This window comes from Komagataella phaffii, chromosome 2, assembly GCF_000027005.1.
Source record: "Komagataella phaffii GS115 chromosome 2, complete sequence".
NCBI classification, from domain to species: domain Eukaryota; kingdom Fungi; phylum Ascomycota; class Pichiomycetes; order Pichiales; family Pichiaceae; genus Komagataella; species Komagataella phaffii.
In genome coordinates, this window is record NC_012964.1 from 868,965 (window position 1) to 888,190 (window position 19,226).

General features: G+C 43.0%; 13 protein-coding genes across 13 annotated transcripts; 7 read left to right on the forward strand and 6 right to left on the reverse strand.

Annotated features, from left to right (window-relative positions):
* Positions 1–70: 70 nt before the first annotated feature.
* Positions 71–914, forward strand: PAS_chr2-1_0850 (uncharacterized protein; the record flags this gene model as incomplete). The annotated part of the gene is made up of 2 exons (XM_002491334.1): positions 71–116; positions 316–914. The coding sequence occupies 2 exons, from the start codon at positions 71–73 to the stop codon at positions 912–914; spliced, it is 645 nt and encodes a 214-aa protein (XP_002491379.1).
* Positions 915–1,083: 169 nt separating this feature from the next.
* PAS_chr2-1_0470 (uncharacterized protein) lies at positions 1,084–2,715 on the reverse strand (the record flags this gene model as incomplete). Its single annotated transcript, XM_002491335.1, has 2 exons — positions 1,084–2,326; positions 2,396–2,715. 2 exons carry the CDS (start codon positions 2,713–2,715, stop codon positions 1,084–1,086), a joined length of 1,563 nt encoding a protein of 520 aa, XP_002491380.1.
* An 81-nt stretch (positions 2,716–2,796) lies between these two features.
* On the reverse strand, positions 2,797–5,016 carry PAS_chr2-1_0471 (uncharacterized protein; the record flags this gene model as incomplete). Its single annotated transcript, XM_002491336.1, has 1 exon — positions 2,797–5,016. One exon carries the CDS (start codon positions 5,014–5,016, stop codon positions 2,797–2,799), a length of 2,220 nt encoding a protein of 739 aa, XP_002491381.1.
* Positions 5,017–6,228: 1,212 nt separating this feature from the next.
* PAS_chr2-1_0472 (Mitochondrial alcohol dehydrogenase isozyme III) lies at positions 6,229–7,281 on the forward strand (the record flags this gene model as incomplete). The annotated part of the gene is made up of 1 exon (XM_002491337.1): positions 6,229–7,281. The coding sequence occupies one exon, from the start codon at positions 6,229–6,231 to the stop codon at positions 7,279–7,281; it is 1,053 nt and encodes a 350-aa protein (XP_002491382.1).
* Positions 7,282–7,302: 21 nt separating this feature from the next.
* On the reverse strand, positions 7,303–8,700 carry PAS_chr2-1_0473 (3-deoxy-D-arabino-heptulosonate-7-phosphate (DAHP) synthase; the record flags this gene model as incomplete). Its single annotated transcript, XM_002491338.1, has 1 exon — positions 7,303–8,700. The coding sequence occupies one exon, from the start codon at positions 8,698–8,700 to the stop codon at positions 7,303–7,305; it is 1,398 nt and encodes a 465-aa protein (XP_002491383.1).
* A 392-nt stretch (positions 8,701–9,092) lies between these two features.
* Positions 9,093–9,501, forward strand: PAS_chr2-1_0474 (Hypothetical protein; the record flags this gene model as incomplete). Its single annotated transcript, XM_002491339.1, has 2 exons — positions 9,093–9,120; positions 9,179–9,501. The coding sequence occupies 2 exons, from the start codon at positions 9,093–9,095 to the stop codon at positions 9,499–9,501; spliced, it is 351 nt and encodes a 116-aa protein (XP_002491384.1).
* Positions 9,502–9,822: 321 nt separating this feature from the next.
* On the forward strand, positions 9,823–10,926 carry PAS_chr2-1_0475 (Hypothetical protein; the record flags this gene model as incomplete). Its single annotated transcript, XM_002491340.1, has 1 exon — positions 9,823–10,926. The coding sequence occupies one exon, from the start codon at positions 9,823–9,825 to the stop codon at positions 10,924–10,926; it is 1,104 nt and encodes a 367-aa protein (XP_002491385.1).
* Positions 10,927–11,116: 190 nt separating this feature from the next.
* Positions 11,117–11,515, reverse strand: PAS_chr2-1_0476 (One of 10 subunits of the transport protein particle (TRAPP) complex of the cis-Golgi which mediates; the record flags this gene model as incomplete). The annotated part of the gene is made up of 1 exon (XM_002491341.1): positions 11,117–11,515. One exon carries the CDS (start codon positions 11,513–11,515, stop codon positions 11,117–11,119), a length of 399 nt encoding a protein of 132 aa, XP_002491386.1.
* Positions 11,516–11,752: 237 nt separating this feature from the next.
* Positions 11,753–13,774, forward strand: PAS_chr2-1_0477 (uncharacterized protein; the record flags this gene model as incomplete). The annotated part of the gene is made up of 1 exon (XM_002491342.1): positions 11,753–13,774. One exon carries the CDS (start codon positions 11,753–11,755, stop codon positions 13,772–13,774), a length of 2,022 nt encoding a protein of 673 aa, XP_002491387.1.
* Positions 13,775–13,853: 79 nt separating this feature from the next.
* PAS_chr2-1_0478 (dUTPase, catalyzes hydrolysis of dUTP to dUMP and PPi) lies at positions 13,854–14,321 on the forward strand (the record flags this gene model as incomplete). The annotated part of the gene is made up of 1 exon (XM_002491343.1): positions 13,854–14,321. One exon carries the CDS (start codon positions 13,854–13,856, stop codon positions 14,319–14,321), a length of 468 nt encoding a protein of 155 aa, XP_002491388.1.
* Positions 14,322–14,391: 70 nt separating this feature from the next.
* PAS_chr2-1_0479 (Pleckstrin homology domain containing protein proposed to function as a glycerol channel activator) lies at positions 14,392–16,743 on the reverse strand (the record flags this gene model as incomplete). Its single annotated transcript, XM_002491344.1, has 1 exon — positions 14,392–16,743. One exon carries the CDS (start codon positions 16,741–16,743, stop codon positions 14,392–14,394), a length of 2,352 nt encoding a protein of 783 aa, XP_002491389.1.
* A 377-nt stretch (positions 16,744–17,120) lies between these two features.
* Positions 17,121–18,647, forward strand: PAS_chr2-1_0480 (Mitochondrial inner membrane protein; the record flags this gene model as incomplete). The annotated part of the gene is made up of 1 exon (XM_002491345.1): positions 17,121–18,647. One exon carries the CDS (start codon positions 17,121–17,123, stop codon positions 18,645–18,647), a length of 1,527 nt encoding a protein of 508 aa, XP_002491390.1.
* Positions 18,648–18,779: 132 nt separating this feature from the next.
* Positions 18,780–19,214, reverse strand: PAS_chr2-1_0481 (40S ribosomal protein S14; the record flags this gene model as incomplete). The annotated part of the gene is made up of 1 exon (XM_002491346.1): positions 18,780–19,214. One exon carries the CDS (start codon positions 19,212–19,214, stop codon positions 18,780–18,782), a length of 435 nt encoding a protein of 144 aa, XP_002491391.1.
* Between the last annotated feature and the right edge of the window lie 12 nt (positions 19,215–19,226).

Sequence of the window (19,226 nt, forward strand, 5' to 3'; positions counted from 1 at the left end):
AATCGAGAGGTTCTGACTTCTCTTTAAATTTGATTTTCTTAGTACATCCCAAAGTCAAATAAAGAAACAAATGTTAAGATCACTAGCTAGAAACTCTGTGGGGTTGAAGTCTTTGGGTAAGTGGAATTCCAATTAGAAGAATACGTTGGGGAGATACGTGAAGAATGAGGGTGAAAAAGGACCCGATGGGGACTATCATCAATACTACGTGGACTTGATGATGGATACCGAAGGGATGCCCAATTCAACACCCTGTTGACCCACCTCTTATTTTAACATAAAACCTTGTTCATCTTACTAACATATTCATTGTAGGCCAGGCCAGAACTTTGTCTTCTTCGGTTACCGCCTTAAAGTCCAATTATGATTCTCCAGACTTTTCACACTACTTGAAGAAGGATCGTAACGCCGATAAAACTAGAGACTTCACCTACTTCATGGTCGGTTCATTTGGTCTGTTGTCTGCAGCCGGAGCTAAGTCCACTGTAGAGTCTTTCTTGTCTACCATGTCTGCTTCTGCAGATGTGTTAGCTATGGCTAAGGTTGAGGTCAAGTTAGCAAATATCCCAGAAGGTAAGAACGTCATTGTCAAATGGCAAGGTAAGCCAGTGTTTATCAGACACAGAACCCAAGCTGAAATTGAAGAGGCTAACGACATTGATATCTCTACTTTAAGAGACCCACAAAAGGATGCCGACCGTGTCAAGAACCCTGAGTGGTTGATCATGTTGGGTATCTGCACACACTTGGGTTGTGTTCCTATTGGAGAAGCTGGTGACTTTGGTGGATGGTTCTGTCCATGTCACGGTTCCCATTATGATATCTCTGGTAGAATTAGAAGAGGTCCTGCTCCATTGAACCTGGAAATCCCAGAGTACGATTTTGCTGACCCTGATACCCTGGTTGTCGGTTAGAGAAAGACTCATTGAACTTTTCCATCACATTATTATACACATCAGGGACGAAGAACGGAATGCAAGAGCGAATGCAAAAGAAAGAAAGAAGAAGAGAAGAAGAATCGAATATTTGGAGCTTATTTACCACATAAAGTTTTCTGTAAAAAGGTAACGAACCATAAACTATTTAAATGACGATCGATGTAGCTGATAGCTGTAGTTGTAGGTCATTGGGAAATTGCTTCCAATTAATCTGTGTATTCGGAACTAGCTCCCCAAATTCATTGATTTGGTTGACATGAGTTCCTGTTTCGTTTGTAGAATTTTGTTTCAAGATTTCAAACAGAGTTGAAGCCATGTCTGTCAAGTTTGATGGGTTATAATCCTCGATATGGTAAAGCCTCCAGAAGAGACTCCAATGAAATCTGGCATATCTTGGTAGAACTCTGCGTTTCCCCAAATTGGGTCGATAGCTTCTCACCCAGCGATTCGTTTCAGGGTCGTTTTGATAGACGCCAATGGGAAGAAGTTCCAATAGCCACCACTTGAGACATCTTATTATGCTATCTTCTCCTCTATTATCAAACCGATAAACGGGAGGAGGCGGTACTTCGTCCAAGAGTAAAGTGTTGGGAAATATCTGACGCAGTTTTCGTTGAAACTGAAATCTTGTAAGACTACTGGCCATCGCTGCGAAATCCTTCTCCAGAATGTCATAAAGTAAAGAAGTAGCCGTTGAAGATGAATGATGAGGGGAAGGCAGATTATGTGAATATCTCTTCGGAATTAGTTGTAAGGGGTCGTGATGGTAAGAGAATAAAGAGTCCATGGTTGGATATGTGAGATCGAATTCAGACACTGAACCAGAGCTGAATAATACCCCATACTTAAGTGCTTGGGCTATCATCCACCGAAGGGGAATGTTGGAAAGACAATGCCCTTGATCATCAGACAGCCAACCTCCGCCAACGTCGGAATGAGATCCAGGGAACCAGATCTCTTGCAGATCTATTTGAGGTGAGTCGGGAAGTTCGTCAGCGGTTTCAGTAAATGCAAAATCACTAGGGATCGGACAAAAGAGATTTTGCTTGAATTTTGTACGTCTTTCATCAATGCTAATTGCGTGTCGGATGTGTTTTATATGATCGGCTTTAGATGAGAAGGGGAACATACGGTCCCTGATAACTCCGACAGAATTGACCGAATCCCAAAGACCCATAAACTCGATATTGACTGTGTTTCGGCTAAACGTTCGTTTAAATTCTACAGCCAATGAGTTTGCAAGGTCTTTAGGTGCTTTGGGTTGTCCACAAGTCTCCCAATTGCGGTAAATGCTCCAGGCAGTAAGAGCCATGTGTGTCGAACCAACACTCAGTAGCCCAACTTTTTCGATCATTCCAGCTAGAATTCTTACAGTAAAAGCACCACGGCTATATTTAACGGTCAGTACAGTTTTCCTTGTAGAGTGATCTTGCAATTTGTCCAATAGTCCTAGTTACCTGAATCCAAAAAGAAAAATCTTATCTCCCTGAGAATAATACTGCACCAAAAACTTGTAGGCAGCAACAATATGCTGGTCCATTCTATGAGCCACCATGGAGTCTATTTCAGCGTTTATGGTTACAGGAATCTTCCGGACGTATCCCTGAAGGTCCATAAATTCCGCTTCCACGGATCCTATGCCTGGCTGATAGTAGCACAACTGGGTTGAAGGGTCCTCCTTGTATAACATTCGATAAAATTTCATAACATTAGTAAATGGCTGAGTTTGGAACTGATTCTTGGTGCCATCTACGCATAGAATGATGGTTTTGGGCATTGGTCAAATAAACGGTACAAAACCAGAAAATAATAACCACGAAAAAAAAGAGTATGCAGTACAGATGACGGTTGAAATGTTTCAGCGTGTATTAGGAGTTTCAAGCGGTTCATATTCTTTTCGTCCTATCTTGGGAAATTTGGATCCAATCAAACAGAAGAAACTCCAAACTCTGTCTTCGATATAATTCTGTTCTTCGTCAAGTAAAATCTGTTCGTTTTCATCTATGGAATGTGTAGTAGAATGCAAGTAGTTTTCATATTTTATGATATCTTTTCTGGAGAGAAGTCCCGCTAGCTTACCCCCACTATTCTTCACCAGTATTAGCCTTGGCCCCAGTTTGACAAAGATATCTAAACTGATCTCCAAGGGAGTTGATGTCATGACAGAAACGGGATCCCGCTTGATTAGATGATCCAAATAACATGTTTCTGAGTCCTGTAAATCTTCTATAAAAGGGTTTGTAGATGAGTCTTCAGAGAACATGCACATTGTTTCCAACTGCAACCGATCTTGCCCTTTGAGCCTTCCAATCTCGGCAACTAGCTGCTCTCGTTGGACCAGCCCTGAGCAGAAACCTTCTTGGTCTAACACAGGGTAGGCTTTATAGTCTGTGTCCGCTAAAATAACCTCCAGATCGTGGTAGGAAAGTCTAAGAGGGAAGTAAACTGTTTCAAGGGTCATAGCTTTATGGGTAGCGTTGTCCTGGAAAAACTCATGCTCTTCCTTGGAATCTATAAATGGCATCCCGTTGAATTTTATCATTTGATCAGCAATACCTCCAGCACCATATCGGTCATTTATGGTTTTAGTCACCGCAATCGCAATCATGATAGGGATGATGTAGTTGACAGCTCCCGTAAGTTCGAACATTACAATGACTACAGTAACTGTCAGATGAGTGATTCCGCTCAGTGCGGAAGCTGCACCGATTAAAGCATAGGACCCTCCAGTAATACATGATGAACCGTCTTTAGGACACGATGCAAACAACCAAGATGTTTCTCTACTGGCATAGAGTATCTCCATTATTAAACCCACGGATCGACCAAAAGTTGCACCCACCGCCATTGAGGGCACAAATATTCCTGCAGGAACTTTGCATCCATATGAAATAATCACCAATACCGATCGAATCAAAGTAGCAACGAGCAATGATAATACCAACCATGATTTGTGACTGTTGTCATTGGTGCAAAGGAGAGAATGTGAGTCAGGAGAGCATTCTTTGAACAACAACTGCATAGTTTTTGTCATTTCATCTTTCAGAAAAACGTTGTTATAGCAGATGAGGCTCGTCAGTAAAGTCAAGTAGACAACCTCTTTTATTGCGTGTGGAATCAAAAAGCGGTTTCTGAAATGGACTACTTTGATATTCAATTTTGAAACCACAATACCATAGAGACCACCAAATAGTCCCAGCAGCATAAAGACAGGAATCTCAAAAGAGTACCAAGTTTGGTTGTAGGTAATTTGGAACAAAACCAGCTGACCGTTCCGAAAGGGGTCAATTGAAGCCAACGTTGCAGTCGCACATAAAGCGCAGAAATAGCATTTCCAAAAAGTGGACAATAATGGGAAGTTGGAAATCTCTTCTATGGCAAACAATACGCCTCCAATTGGAGAACCGAAGGCCACACCTACTCCCGCAGCCGTGGCAGCAGTGATGAAATGTCTCCTATTGAAGGCCAAACCATTGAAATATTTGGAAAATAAAACACTAGGAACCACACTACCTACACAGGCAGCATAGTGAACACTAGGTCCTTCCTTACCAACACTCAGTCCAGAGGCGATGACCAAGGGTAACGTCAATGATTTGATGAAAAGTGTAGCTTGATTGAGAAATGCCTTGAAATCGAACCCACTAACAATGATCTTGATTTCCGATATCCCTGAACCAGCTGCTGTCTTAGAGTAAGTCTTGACCAAGATTGCACCAATTGAGGCAAAAAGTACACTCCATCCAATGTAGAGCAGATAGCTTGCTGGCCAAGGGTTCCAGAATGGGCAGTCGTCATGTGAAAGTCCCATACAACAAAACTCCCTATTCAAATACCACGCAGTAGAGCAATACCCGTTCTTGATAGAGGTCAGCCATTCCGTAATGATATTTAGACACCCAGCGATAATTCCAACGAAAACTCCGATTGATGCTAAGCAGAGCCAATCGATGATCCAGGATGAAAAACGATGCTGGTTGGACTTGAGTGTCTCATTTATCCAGTCAATAGTGTCAAACTGATCAAACCGAGCAATTGATCTGAGGTACCTGGAATTCTCAGAGTTTTTCCAGTACATCGCAGCGTTTTCTGACGGTACTAGAGGACTCTTAGGGGAAGGTAGAATCAATAAAGATCATATTAGGTAAGCAAATTTTGGATGGAATAGGAGACTAGGTGTGGATGCGCGATCTCGCCAAATTGCACGACCAGAGTGGATGCCGGATGGTGGTAAACCGTTTCTTCCTTTTTACCACCCAAGTGCGAGTGAAACACCCCATGGCTGCTCTCCGATTGCCCCTCTACAGGCATAAGGGTGTGACTTTGTGGGCTTGAATTTTACACCCCCTCCAACTTTTCTCGCATCAATTGATCCTGTTACCAATATTGCATGCCCGGAGGAGACTTGCCCCCTAATTTCGCGGCGTCGTCCCGGATCGCAGGGTGAGACTGTAGAGACCCCACATAGTGACAATGATTATGTAAGAAGAGGGGGGTGATTCGGCCGGCTATCGAACTCTAACAACTAGGGGGGTGAACAATGCCCAGCAGTCCTCCCCACTCTTTGACAAATCAGTATCACCGATTAACACCCCAAATCTTATTCTCAACGGTCCCTCATCCTTGCACCCCTCTTTGGACAAATGGCAGTTAGCATTGGTGCACTGACTGACTGCCCAACCTTAAACCCAAATTTCTTAGAAGGGGCCCATCTAGTTAGCGAGGGGTGAAAAATTCCTCCATCGGAGATGTATTGACCGTAAGTTGCTGCTTAAAAAAAATCAGTTCAGATAGCGAGACTTTTTTGATTTCGCAACGGGAGTGCCTGTTCCATTCGATTGCAATTCTCACCCCTTCTGCCCAGTCCTGCCAATTGCCCATGAATCTGCTAATTTCGTTGATTCCCACCCCCCTTTCCAACTCCACAAATTGTCCAATCTCGTTTTCCATTTGGGAGAATCTGCATGTCGACTACATAAAGCGACCGGTGTCCGAAAAGATCTGTGTAGTTTTCAACATTTTGTGCTCCCCCCGCTGTTTGAAAACGGGGGTGAGCGCTCTCCGGGGTGCGAATTCGTGCCCAATTCCTTTCACCCTGCCTATTGTAGACGTCAACCCGCATCTGGTGCGAATATAGCGCACCCCCAATGATCACACCAACAATTGGTCCACCCCTCCCCAATCTCTAATATTCACAATTCACCTCACTATAAATACCCCTGTCCTGCTCCCAAATTCTTTTTTCCTTCTTCCATCAGCTACTAGCTTTTATCTTATTTACTTTACGAAAATGTCTCCAACTATCCCAACTACACAAAAGGCTGTTATCTTCGAGACCAACGGCGGTCCCCTAGAGTACAAGGACATTCCAGTCCCAAAGCCAAAGTCAAACGAACTTTTGATCAACGTTAAGTACTCCGGTGTCTGTCACACTGATTTGCACGCCTGGAAGGGTGACTGGCCATTGGACAACAAGCTTCCTTTGGTTGGTGGTCACGAAGGTGCTGGTGTCGTTGTCGCTTACGGTGAGAACGTCACTGGATGGGAGATCGGTGACTACGCTGGTATCAAATGGTTGAACGGTTCTTGTTTGAACTGTGAGTACTGTATCCAAGGTGCTGAATCCAGTTGTGCCAAGGCTGACCTGTCTGGTTTCACCCACGACGGATCTTTCCAGCAGTATGCTACTGCTGATGCCACCCAAGCCGCCAGAATTCCAAAGGAGGCTGACTTGGCTGAAGTTGCCCCAATTCTGTGTGCTGGTATCACCGTTTACAAGGCTCTTAAGACCGCTGACTTGCGTATTGGCCAATGGGTTGCCATTTCTGGTGCTGGTGGAGGACTGGGTTCTCTTGCCGTTCAATACGCCAAGGCTCTGGGTTTGAGAGTTTTGGGTATTGATGGTGGTGCCGACAAGGGTGAATTTGTCAAGTCCTTGGGTGCTGAGGTCTTCGTCGACTTCACTAAGACTAAGGACGTCGTTGCTGAAGTCCAAAAGCTCACCAACGGTGGTCCACACGGTGTTATTAACGTCTCCGTTTCCCCACATGCTATCAACCAATCTGTCCAATACGTTAGAACTTTGGGTAAGGTTGTTTTGGTTGGTCTGCCATCTGGTGCCGTTGTCAACTCTGACGTTTTCTGGCACGTTCTGAAGTCCATCGAGATCAAGGGATCTTACGTTGGAAACAGAGAGGACAGTGCCGAGGCCATCGACTTGTTCACCAGAGGTTTGGTCAAGGCTCCTATCAAGATTATCGGTCTGTCTGAACTTGCTAAGGTCTACGAACAGATGGAGGCTGGTGCCATCATCGGTAGATACGTTGTGGACACTTCCAAATAAGCCGAATAGTTTGTATACGTCTTATGTAATGAGTTTCAATGAATTACTTATTTTTACCTCTCCTTTTTGGCTCAATTCAACTAGCCTCTGTAGCAATCTGTTTGCGAAGAAGAACTTATCTAATTTTTCATGGGTTTTCCCCACGTTTTTGAAAAGACTTTGTCTTAACTCTCTGTGATCAAACCGTTGTGGTGGACCGCTGATTGATTGTGATTCTTCTTCCAGATCTAGCGACTCTGGCAGATAAGAGTCCCCGGAGTCAATAATTACCCCAAGAATATACCTTGAAACCTCCGAGTTGGCCAGTATTTGAGATAACAGCAGCTCCTTGTATTTGTAAGTGCCTTCGTTATCAATTGATCCGATGTCCAGCATTATTTTGATATCAGGTCTCCCAATCTTGACAAACTTTTCTACAATGTGTTTTTGAAGCAGTTGCACAAGAGGAGCAATATCTTCAAGGTATGAGTCTTGCTGGTCGCCGTTCAATTTTAAAATAAGAAATGTATCTGAGTTCCCTGTCGTCCCAATAACTGCTACACTCCCCAACTTTGTGACAGAGAGAAAATGATGCTCTTGTGAAGTGGAATATATGGCGTCAATGCTACTTTGTAATTTATGGTTGAACGCATTCTCAGTATCTCCATAAACTTGAAAGCCCACGGGGTAAGAGACGCCAGATGCTAATTCTCTATGCAATTGCGACTCTGTGTAAGTGTGACTCAAAAGTCCAATACAGTAGAGATCACTCACATACTGAGGGGTCAGTGTGTCGGAGAGTTCACCTACCAATGGACAGTACTGGGCTAATTCGGTTAGCAAGACTCGACATATCGGGATCCCATACTGAATCTCATAGGACATTATTGCCTGATCATTGTCTCCGTTTCCGTACTCGCTCAAATTGGTTCTCATTGTCACTAGCAAGTCTTTTCGATCTGTAGACGTCAAGGGGTTGAATAATGGAGTTATCTCTTTTTCCAAAACACCGTCCATTTCTCCTACAACCTTATAATTTCTCTTCCCCGTTAAAGCGGCTATCCACTGAGCGCATCTCTTTGCCTGGGTACCATCTTTTATGTACTCTGGACCGGTTATCACTAATAGTGGCTTATTCTCCACTATCTCAGTATCAGGCAAGATGTTAGGTTGGGCAGAATCATTTGAATCCGTTTTGATCAAGCTGTTGATATAGTTACGGTAAGTAAGAATCTTCTGCTTTAATTCTTCGTTGGTTGGGTAGAGTACCTGTTGAAGGACTTCTGGCTGAGGAACCACGCTGTGGCCGAACTTCTCACTTAAAAGAAGGCCTGAACCTTGGGAAGAAGGAGGCCTGCTATTGGTTGACTGCTTATTCAGCCCGTAGTCCCAAACAGGCGGCGTTCTAGATCGTTTCGGGTCGACCTCTTGTACTGTCATTGTAGTTTAAGGACGAGGAAAAAATGGATGGGATGAGATGACGCATAAACCACAAAGGAGGAGTATCAAGCTCATCGATGGAACATCCGACATCAAGGACTCCGATGCGAGAAGCATACGAGGTGACGTAGAGAACGAGAGAGGCCACATTTCATGATCTTTAGCATCCAGTCAAGGTGACAAGGATAGAGAAGACATCTGGATGCTGATTTCAGAGGATGGTGGTGATGTTTACCAGTTTCAGGGAAGCCATCAAGAGTAATGTCCTGATGATTATTTTATCTATATATTATTAGGTAATATTATAAATGTTAGGTTATAACTATAATTGACCACAACTCAACTTCCTCTCCTTCCAATCTCACACTACGTTCCATTAACTTCAGCCTAAGATGCAAAAGAAATCCCAACAATTGATGGGTAAGTGATATTTCTGGCTCCGCTAATACTCAAAAGCCCACCTAACATTTCACCCTAGATAAGCTTGACTCAAACGTCACTTTGATGGTCCAAAAGTACCAGAGCATTTTAGAACTCGTGACGTCAAGCGATAAATCTATTGGAACCCAGTCAGTAGAGACTCTTCAAATTGAGTCAAATGCATCCACAATTATTAGACTAAGTGAAGAACTGCTATCCATGACAAGAACTCTGAAAGAATCTTGGGTTTTAGGCCAACTTCCGAAAATCAACGAAGACTCAGATCTGAGTAACGAACACTTGCGGGAAAAAATGAACCAGTTATTGGAATTGGTTAGTGATGAAACAAAGCAGCCGAAGGAGGAAGAATCCGATCTTTAGTTGCTAGTCTAATGGGTTCTGATCTGCCTTCTGGCCATGGAATTTCTGCTAGACAGAATGACTGTTACCCTCTTGATCTGCTACATTTGTGTCACATGAAAGTGCTGAGTCCACTTCAGAGCCCATAACGTCAGGAGCCACACCACCAGAGGCCAAGCCCACCCTCAACTTTTATCCCTTATCCTCTCCCTCCAAGGGCCCGATCTCATCATAACATATTGTATATATAAATCCCCTTTGCGCGAATAAGATCTTCCCCAAGTATGCTTACATAATATCTCAACTCTTCCTCACAGAATCAAAACATCACGTATAAACAGTATGCCGCCTAAACGAAAGGGGTCCAAAAAGAAACCCAAGGCAGACAGCGGCACTAAAACAAACGGAAGAGTAAACCTGACATCCAATGCTTCCAGTATTTTGAAAAAGGCAAAGCAAGCCAATTCCTCCTTGAGTCAGTTGCTCCAAAACTCTCACCCTTTGCTGGACAACATAGACGAGCTGAATGAACATACGAGGCATTCCCAGCGGTTTGAAGAGGACGAAGGGTTTGTTTTCAAAAGATTGAAGAAGGATTCCGACGATGATGTCGAATATACGGAGGCCAGCAGGTCCATGATACTACCATTGAATGAATCTCCTGTTAAGAGAAACCCCAAACAGAAGCGACGGTCTTCACTGAGTAATAGAGGTAAAAGGGTGTCTTCCATAGGAAACGGTTTCACTGGGACACCGCATGATGATGTAGAGATCAAGCATTTTCATAAGCATTTAGACGAGTCTCTTCCTGAACCCCACAGAATGCGCCAGTTGTTGATATGGACAGGGAAGCGTCTATTGAAAAAGAAACAGACCCACAAAGACAATACGATTGTGAACATAGCCAAAGTAATCAAAGAGGAACTCATAAGAGATTTAATAGATGGAAAATTGAATACCAGTTGGTGGAATCGAGTTGATAGCGACGAAGAGGATGAGTTTGACGTTACAACTTTTCTCCCAAACCAGCAGAATGAAACCAACAAAAAGAACCTTGCTCTGTTACAACACAGTTTAGAACAATTAAAAGAGGAAGAGAAAGTTTGGGAAGAAAAATTGAGGCAATTAACAGGAACGTTAGCTTTAAGCCCAGATATTTCATCCGTTGATGTCAGCAATAATGAAACTTGCAGCAAGACACAAGAAACGGTATCCAGATTGGAAAAGAAAGTAGAAGAAATAGGCGAATCTATCGATATACCGCTGGAGAAAAAACTGGATCTCTTCGCCGACTATACTCATAAATTACGTTCTATAGAGAGGACGTCCAGGATATACATTGACAACAAATCCAATGAAATTGCATCACTTTTGAGCAAGAAGCAAGAGATGAAAGAACTACCACAAGATCTACTGAAAGCGATATCCAGAATAGACCGGAGTTGATTCCGTCAGTTCATGGCGTGGCGTGGAACCTTAGGCATTGCTCGAAGCCGACTCAACTACAAACGCACTAAATGCAACAAAAACTCTCCATCCCCACCCTGTAATATTATCAGAAATCATTCTTTGTATATTAGGTGTATAATATAGTGTATAATCATCAGAAGCAAACATACTAATGATCCGTTCTTCGTTATAAATTGAAATACTTTCTGGAAAGCATTCGGACCTTCTGATCAAATGCTTTGGATCTAATTGCTTCATTAATTGTGTAGAATGGGGATAATAGTGTCTTGACATACAGATCATTCAATTCACCAAAGAACTGCCTGATTGCCTCGTCTGACCGCAAATTCTGGTACAGAATCATAAATTTGATGTTTCCAGGTGTAACATATCCGCTTATACTGTAATTATCGTAGTTATCAATGTTCTTAAAGTACAACTGGTTGGTTTTCCATTGAAGATCTTCTATGATATCCAGCGCCGAATGGACGATGAATGGGCAAAAATCACGAATTGGATCCATCTTTATTTCCATCTCATACAGTGGATTGTCCCGCGTCCCTATGAGGGCCAGATAGAGGGACATTTGCTGGGTCTGTGGGGGCTTTGTGCAGTGATATTGAACGGGGGTAAACGCTACCTTGCGCAGCTGGGCCATCCTGATAGACCTTCTATTTATCCACCCAAACACCATTATCTCGCGAAGGGGAAAGGGCAGACTATTGTTCCACGGTGTGTGCGCCTTGCCTCGCTTGTTCTATAGATAACGTCAGGCTCATCTCACAATCGACCCACACTTTTGTCACACAAGTGGCCAGCCAATATGCTTAAGAAATACAGCAACTACTCCCAGGAAGTCCCAGATATACCTCTTAAGCAGAATGAGGATCAAGCTTCTGACTTGGCTCCCCCATCACTTGACAGAACTGTTGAGTTGACGTCTCTCTTTCTAGGACTGAGAAAGTCACTTCTTTTGGATAGTCACATTGAACCGGCATCAACGATGCCCAAAAAGGTCCCTATGACCTGTGTTAAGGAAGGTGGCAGGAACTCGCTGGATATGGAGTCTAATTCTGCCTATTCGAAAGAGGACCTCAACCAACTGGCGAAAAGTTTGAACTTTGGTATTAATAGAGAGTCCTATGAATATAATCAAGACACTGCTGGACAGATTAACTTGAGAAGCTTTTCACCCCAAATCCTTGAAAGGGCAAAACGAGTGAAGCTAATGTTTTCCCTTTTTTACTGGAATTTGGAAAGAAGTCTAGAGATACACATGCCATTGGAAGACAATCCCAACAAATCTCAATTGCCAGGTATTGATGGTGTTTTTAACCCTCTTCAAACGATAAGGAACCGATCCATCAGGCGAAAGCAGCATTATAAGATTCAGGACCTGGGATTCAAAGCATTACCTCTTCCAAGTCAAGCATTCAGTAGAAAGGGAAAGAAGCACAAGTCTGGAAACAAATCTACGAGGTATTTCAAGTGGGAAATTCCGTTGAAAGAACTAATTATTGATATGAATTGGAAGCTAGAGAATTGGCATTTGCTGATAGACCCATCGGGAGAGCTTTGGTTTGAACACTCAGAGCTCCCCGATGGTCGTCTGCATCATCGTCTTCATTACAAAAGACCTCATCTTAGAAATCATAAACGATACAAAAAGTTATTTGAAGATTACAAAGAAGATTTGGACGATGACTTAGCAGACCCTTTTAATTTGTCGTTGGACAAAGTCCATACAAATGGATCTGTGTCTATGTTGACCACTGGTTCCTACGATGATGGTGACTCCATTAGAACAACCAGAACCAATGATGAACTGAAGAAAAAAACTTCGGAACTTGAAAAATCTGCTAGCGACACTGCTTCCTCTTATATGCCTTCAAGGCTGGCTAAAATGCCTGGACGATTCTTCAAAAAGAAACAGCAACCAAACGTCGCCGTCGCCAACGCTACTAATCCCGACACCAGTCCAAGTTTTGATTCAGAATCTACCCATCAACCAGAGCCCTATTATGCAGAGCTACCTAAAGTTGTCATCGAAGAGGCAAGTATAGGAGATGAGGCTCCTAGGAGTGACTTTGGTAGCTATAGTTGGAATCGTACGAAGTTTGAACCTCTAAAAGTTGGTTCAGAAGAAGATCTTCAGACCTCCTCAAGTACTTCCATGATCGAAAGACACTTTACCAACGTAGATGAAAAGAAAGACTCCACAGTGTCTCTGGAACAGCATTTCAGTTCGGATTCCTTACCCAGACGAACTTCCCTGGTAGATGACCAAGAAGAACAGATTTTGAAAACTTGCTACCAACGACTTCGAAAAATGGACATCCTTATTGTTCTTGGTGAAGTCCATATGTCGCACAAAGCTTCAAGCCTGACCCAGTTCATTCAAACGAGGGCAGATCAACTCCAGGAAAAAACGGTAAACTTGAACACTAGTTTCAGCCGTCTGGAAAATGTCGAATTGAAAGAATACGATGACAGGTTTCATCCCATTTACCAAAAGGCCATAGAATACAGAAACTTCGTAGATAACGATTACTTCAACAAACTTGATCAAATGATGGCATTATCAGACAGAATGATCGGAGAAATCAACACTAGTGTCACACTTGATATTAGAAAGCTCAACGATAGGATAGACAAGTTAAATCAATCAACTTCTCTCATGGCAACCAAGAGCCGCTTTGATTTGAGAAAGATTGGTTACAAGCTACTAGAAAACCTTATCGTTCTCCTCTTTTGGCTCATTTGGGTCATAGTGTCAGCCTATAGAATTGTCAAGATAGTTCTTATCATGGGAATTCGTTTCATTAGCTGGGTACTTTCTGATTAGGTAATCGCTCCACGCTTTTTCGTTTTAAAAGGGAGAGCTTTTAGAAAACGCGTCTTTCTCCTTTCACGATACAACAAGAATGACTGACCAAGAAAGCAAGCGCATCAAGCAATCAGAGCAATTGAAAGTGTTCCTAAGATCAGACAAGGCTAAAACTCCTACTAGGGGGTCTCCATTATCTGCTGGTTACGACATTTATAGTGCTGAGCAGACTATCATTCCTGCCAAGGGCCAGGCTGTGGTTTCCACTGATCTTACAGTTATCGTCCCAATTGGAACTTACGGGCGTGTCGCTCCTCGCTCAGGATTGGCCGTAAAGCATGGAATTCAGACCGGTGCTGGTGTCATTGATGCTGATTATAGAGGTGAGGTTAGAGTGCTTTTGTTCAACCACGGTGATAAGGATTTCCAAATTGAGGCAGGCGATAGAATTGCTCAATTAGTCTTGGAAAAGATTGTTTTGGCCGACATTGTTGCTATTACCAGAGAAGAGTTGGATGTCACTGAGAGAGGAGAGGGAGGATTCGGTAGTACGGGTAAGAATTAGACGTAAACTTCAACAATCACATAGACTAAAATTAGTAGTAGCAAATTATGTAATCAAATATGACTTCATTTCATTCCTGGAGATGTTCATCAAGACCATATTGTTTGATCATATCTTTGATGGAGCTGCTTGGTAGCTCTCCGGGAGTAGCTGGAATGGAAGCATTATTTCTTATAACATCTGAAAAGTTGGCCGTTGGAAGTTCCAGCGTTCCATGGAACTTGCTGGTGCTACTATTAGCAGAATCGGAAATACTTTCAGTTGGGGTATTCAAACCGCTTGAAGAGTTGGCCATCGACTTAGCATTCTGTCCTTTGAAGCTGAAGTAGTCTAAATCAGGGGTTTTACCTGGGGTATCTAAGTTATATTCGTATCCTTTAACATCGGGAGTAGTTAAATTAGTCTCTGCAAGATTCGATTGACTTGAAGATGATACTTCTCGCTGATCAGCGATGTGGTTGCCAGATAGCGCAAATGAGCTATGAATATCTCCTGTTTTAACAGAACCATTATTACGCAACTGTTGAGTGTTGATCGGAGGGGTGTCAGACCTTACTGGAACCTTCGATGGTTTCTTCTTTGACTGGTGTCTAGTTATTGAAATGGATGGAACAGGTTGATGGATGGTGCTGGGTGTCGAAGAACTATCACTATTGGGACTCTCATGTAGTGGTGCTGAGAGTACTTCATCAAGCTTGGAAGTGCTCAGATTTTTGAAAGTAGGCAAAGCAAAGGATGAAGAGTTCTTTCTAAGTTCTTCAGTATCTTTCAATTCAGCAGGCAAAGGAGAAGTTGTCCTTTCAGGAAGATAAATGGATGACTCAGATGAGTTCTTGGAATGGCCCTGAACAGGCTGCTTCGCAACAGAATTGGCATAACGAAACTCCATAACAGTGTTTCTCTCTATCGATGAAGCGTATTTGGTCAATTCCTTCAAGTCTGTATACCATTTTCCAGCGTCAACTGCATCTACGCATTTGAAAATGTGGTTTGTCTTGGTACTAGTATCATGAAGAACAAACTTGCGAGATTCTCGATCTGATTCCTTTAAAACTACTCTATCCAACGGAAGTGAAGACTGGGGCATGTATTCTTTCTTTCTATCTGGAGTCTTAAACTCGTGCAGAAAATTGAGAGTCAGGACGTAGTATCCTTTGGCATAGCTCTTCAAAAGTTTATTTTTCTTTTCTAGATGGCCGGATCGAATACAACGTGCAGCTAGCTTCTTTTGATACGGATAGACAATATTCGAAAGTTTTCTACCGGGAGAAGGGTTCAATATCTCTTTGGATGAGATATTCAGAAAGTTTGCCTTGTCGTTCAAAATAAAATAATCCCAATCAGAAGAGGGGACGTTCTTCAAGAATCCTTCTTTGAGATCCTCAACTAAGTTCTTCTTGACAGTGTTGACTTCTGCGTCTATCAAATTGGCAAATTTTCCGAAAGCATTCTGCACTTCCTTGTAAACCACTTCCTCAAGTAAAAGACCAGCCTTTTGAATACTAAGGAATGACTCCCTCACCATATTTTCTTCTAAGAGCTGTTGCCGCAGTTGTAAATCAAACCTCAATTTCAAAACATACGGATCATATTTACCAGAGCTGGTCAGTTTTGAATTGTACTTCTCAGAGGTGTCAAGGCCAGACGGAGTTGTGGTTGAGCCCCGGTTGAATAATTCGATGACATTGACGTAGTCACTTAATAATTGACCTGTCATGGCCACCTGAGATTTTATTTTTTGCAATTTGAAATCGTTCTTCAAGGTCAAAATCTCTTTTATCTTTGAGTTCAAAGATCGTTTGAAATTCTCCAATCTTGGAATGACCTTTAAAGTCAGTTGATTGTAGGTAACTAGTTCTTTTTCAGCTAAAGCTCTATGATAGTTATGCAAAGTATTACGAACGCTGGTGATGGATGATCCACTGGGAGGAAGGAACGCTGTTTTCATGAACTTTTCCTCTGTGGTTCCAGTGAAAGCAGCAAGTTCACCTGTGGGATCATCATTATGGTCTAATGGGGCTACGCTCTTTGCAGAAGGCTTTGTGAGAAGCTTGATGTTGTTCAACATGTGAATGTTGAGCTCATAGTAGTGTTGTTTCAAGGAGCTGAGCTCCTTGAAGTAGAAGATCAGTTCCTTGATCAATTTTTTCCATATGGTAAAGCGGTTCACTAGCTGCTCAACAGGATGTGGATTCAACGGCAATGCAATATGATATGGCGACGAAGGGTCCGACGGTGGTGGCAGAGACAAATTCTGCGACCCATTACGTAGCGGGTCTGTTGTCAAGGAATCATTTGAGGAAAAAACGGACTCGTTCGACTCCTTACCATGCAAAGCTGGTCTAGACCCAGCGAAGGATGATCCAGATGGTTTGGATGAGTGACTGAAGTAGGAACCAGTGGGCGATGGTGCACGGGACATTTCAGACTATGAGCCTATGGGAGTAACTCAGAGCAACGTGGAAAACTGGTTTCAAATCACAAACGCAATTTTGGAAGAAAAAATCCCTAGAAACAAGGTCGCAAAGTGGATGAGATTTCTAATGCCTTCTATTTATAGTAGGAGGATCGCAGGGGCAGGAGTTGCAGGACTTAGATAAGTGAAAGATTATGTAATGCACGTAATATCGTGAGGCGAAGTTGGGCAGTTCTCGCGAGGGATTATTTCAAAATTTTGTCTTCCAGCTGGAGGGTCGGTCCCGTGCTCCGGGAGGAATGACCGAAATTTTGGGTGAGAACACAGGTTAACCGACCCCAACTCAAATTCCAATCACCAACAACCGTCAACTAAGAGGTTAGATGGTAAAAATACTGAGAGGCCCTGTGTTCCGAACAACGGTACTGGTAGGGAGAGGTTTACTGCGTTCCAATATCCGACCAGTCCACGTATTAGGTCTAAGATTTCAGACAAGCCTGAAGCCCAACCCTCCAGTTTCGACCATAAAAGATGTTGAGGCTCAGAAGCCCAAAGATCCCTCATTGGCAGGTCAGAGCAAGGATATTAAGCACGTAACAGAAACCGCTATTGTAGAGACCGAAAAGAAGCTCACGTTGTGGGAAAAGGTCAAGCATGAGGCTAATCATTATTGGGATGGAACTAAGCTTTTGGGGTATGAAATTAAGATCTCTTTCAAGCTACTTTGCAAATTAGCCGGTGGTTATGAACTGTCGAGGAGAGAGCATAGTCAGTTGACTAGAACAACCACCGATTTGCTTCGTTTAATCCCTTTTTCAGTTTTCGTACTCATTCCATTTGCGGAACTGTTACTTCCAGTGGCGTTGAAATTGTTTCCTAATTTGTTGCCTTCAACTTACGAATCTAAGGCTGAAAGAAATAAGAAGCGTAAGAGTTTGTTGGATACTAGAAACAAGACGTCGAAGTTCATCCGTAAGACAGTCCAGGAAAGTGGTATTAATCTCCCCAAACAGGTGACTGAAGATGAGAAAAAGGATTTCGTATCATTTTTCAAAAGTATCCAGGAACCAGGTGAAAGACCATCGACAGAACAGATTATTCGTATCGCCCGTCGTTTCAAGAATGACCAAGTGCTAGACAATCTTTCCCGACCACAATTGATGGCAATGGCCCGTTACATGAATTTACGTCCGTTTGGAACTGACGAGATTTTACGTTATCAGATCAGATATAAGTTATTGCAAATCATCAAGGATGATCGAGCCATTGATTACGAAGGAGTTGAATCTCTGTCAATTCAGGAGCTCCAGAGTGCTTGTGCTTCACGTGGTATCAAAACCGTTGGTGCTTCTCCTGCAAGACTGAGGGATGATTTGAAGATTTGGCTGGACTTGAGGTTGCGTCAGAAGATTCCTTCGACACTTTTGATTTTGAGTAGCACGTTCACTTATGGAGATCACGCTGATGACCTGGACAATTACTACGATGCCCTGTTGGCAGTACTTTCTTCGATTCCTGATGAGGTTTACAATGTTGCTAAGTTAGAGCTGGCCGACCAGGACAATAAGTTGAAGCTGAATGTCTTGAAGGAACAAGATGAGCTGATAAAGGAAGAGAGACAACAGAGTAAATCACAACGCCGTTCCACTCCAATCAAAGACGATATCAAACTAGACGAATACGAGGAGGTGAAAGAAGATGAAGTGAAGGATGACGTTACTAAAGACACCGTGGAGGAGAAGAGGGAAGATACGAACGAACATGTCAAAGAAGAACCAAAGGTTGATGCAAGCGAGGAGGTCAAAGACGAAACTCCAGCGCAATCTGAAGAGGAGGTGAAAGAACCCAGTAAGGATGGCACCGTAATCGAGTCCAAGGACCAACCTCAAACCACCGACAAAAAGGAGTAGGAAAATACCAGCAAATAAAACAGCTCAGCGTCTGTTTCAATTAAATATCTACAATCAATTTATCACGCCGAAATTAAATTCAATCCCACGACTAGTGTATATAGTATATGAATATAGTAAAAAGAGATCCGTTCAACGACGTCTACCTCTTCTACCACCCTTTCTTCTGGTAGAGTCAGATGGAACTGGAGTAACATCCTCAATACGACCAATTCTCAAACCAGATCTGGCCAGAGCTCTCAAAGCACTCTGTCCACCTGGACCTGGGGTCTTGGTTGAGGTACCACCGGTAGCTCTGAGCTTAACGTGAACGGCGGTGATTCCAACCTCTTTGCACTTAGCAGCAACATCTTGAGCTGCCAACATGGCGGCGTATGGAGAAGACTCGTCTCTGTCAGCCTTGACCTTCATACCACCAGTGACTCTGGCAATAGTTTCCTTACCGGAGAGATCAGTGACATGGACGAAGGTGTCGTTGAAAGAAGCAAAGATTCTAGCAACACCAAACACCTGGGAGCCATCACGGACTTGTGGGCCCAAAGTAACGTTTTCAGTCTTGGAAGCCATGGTTTTGTATGA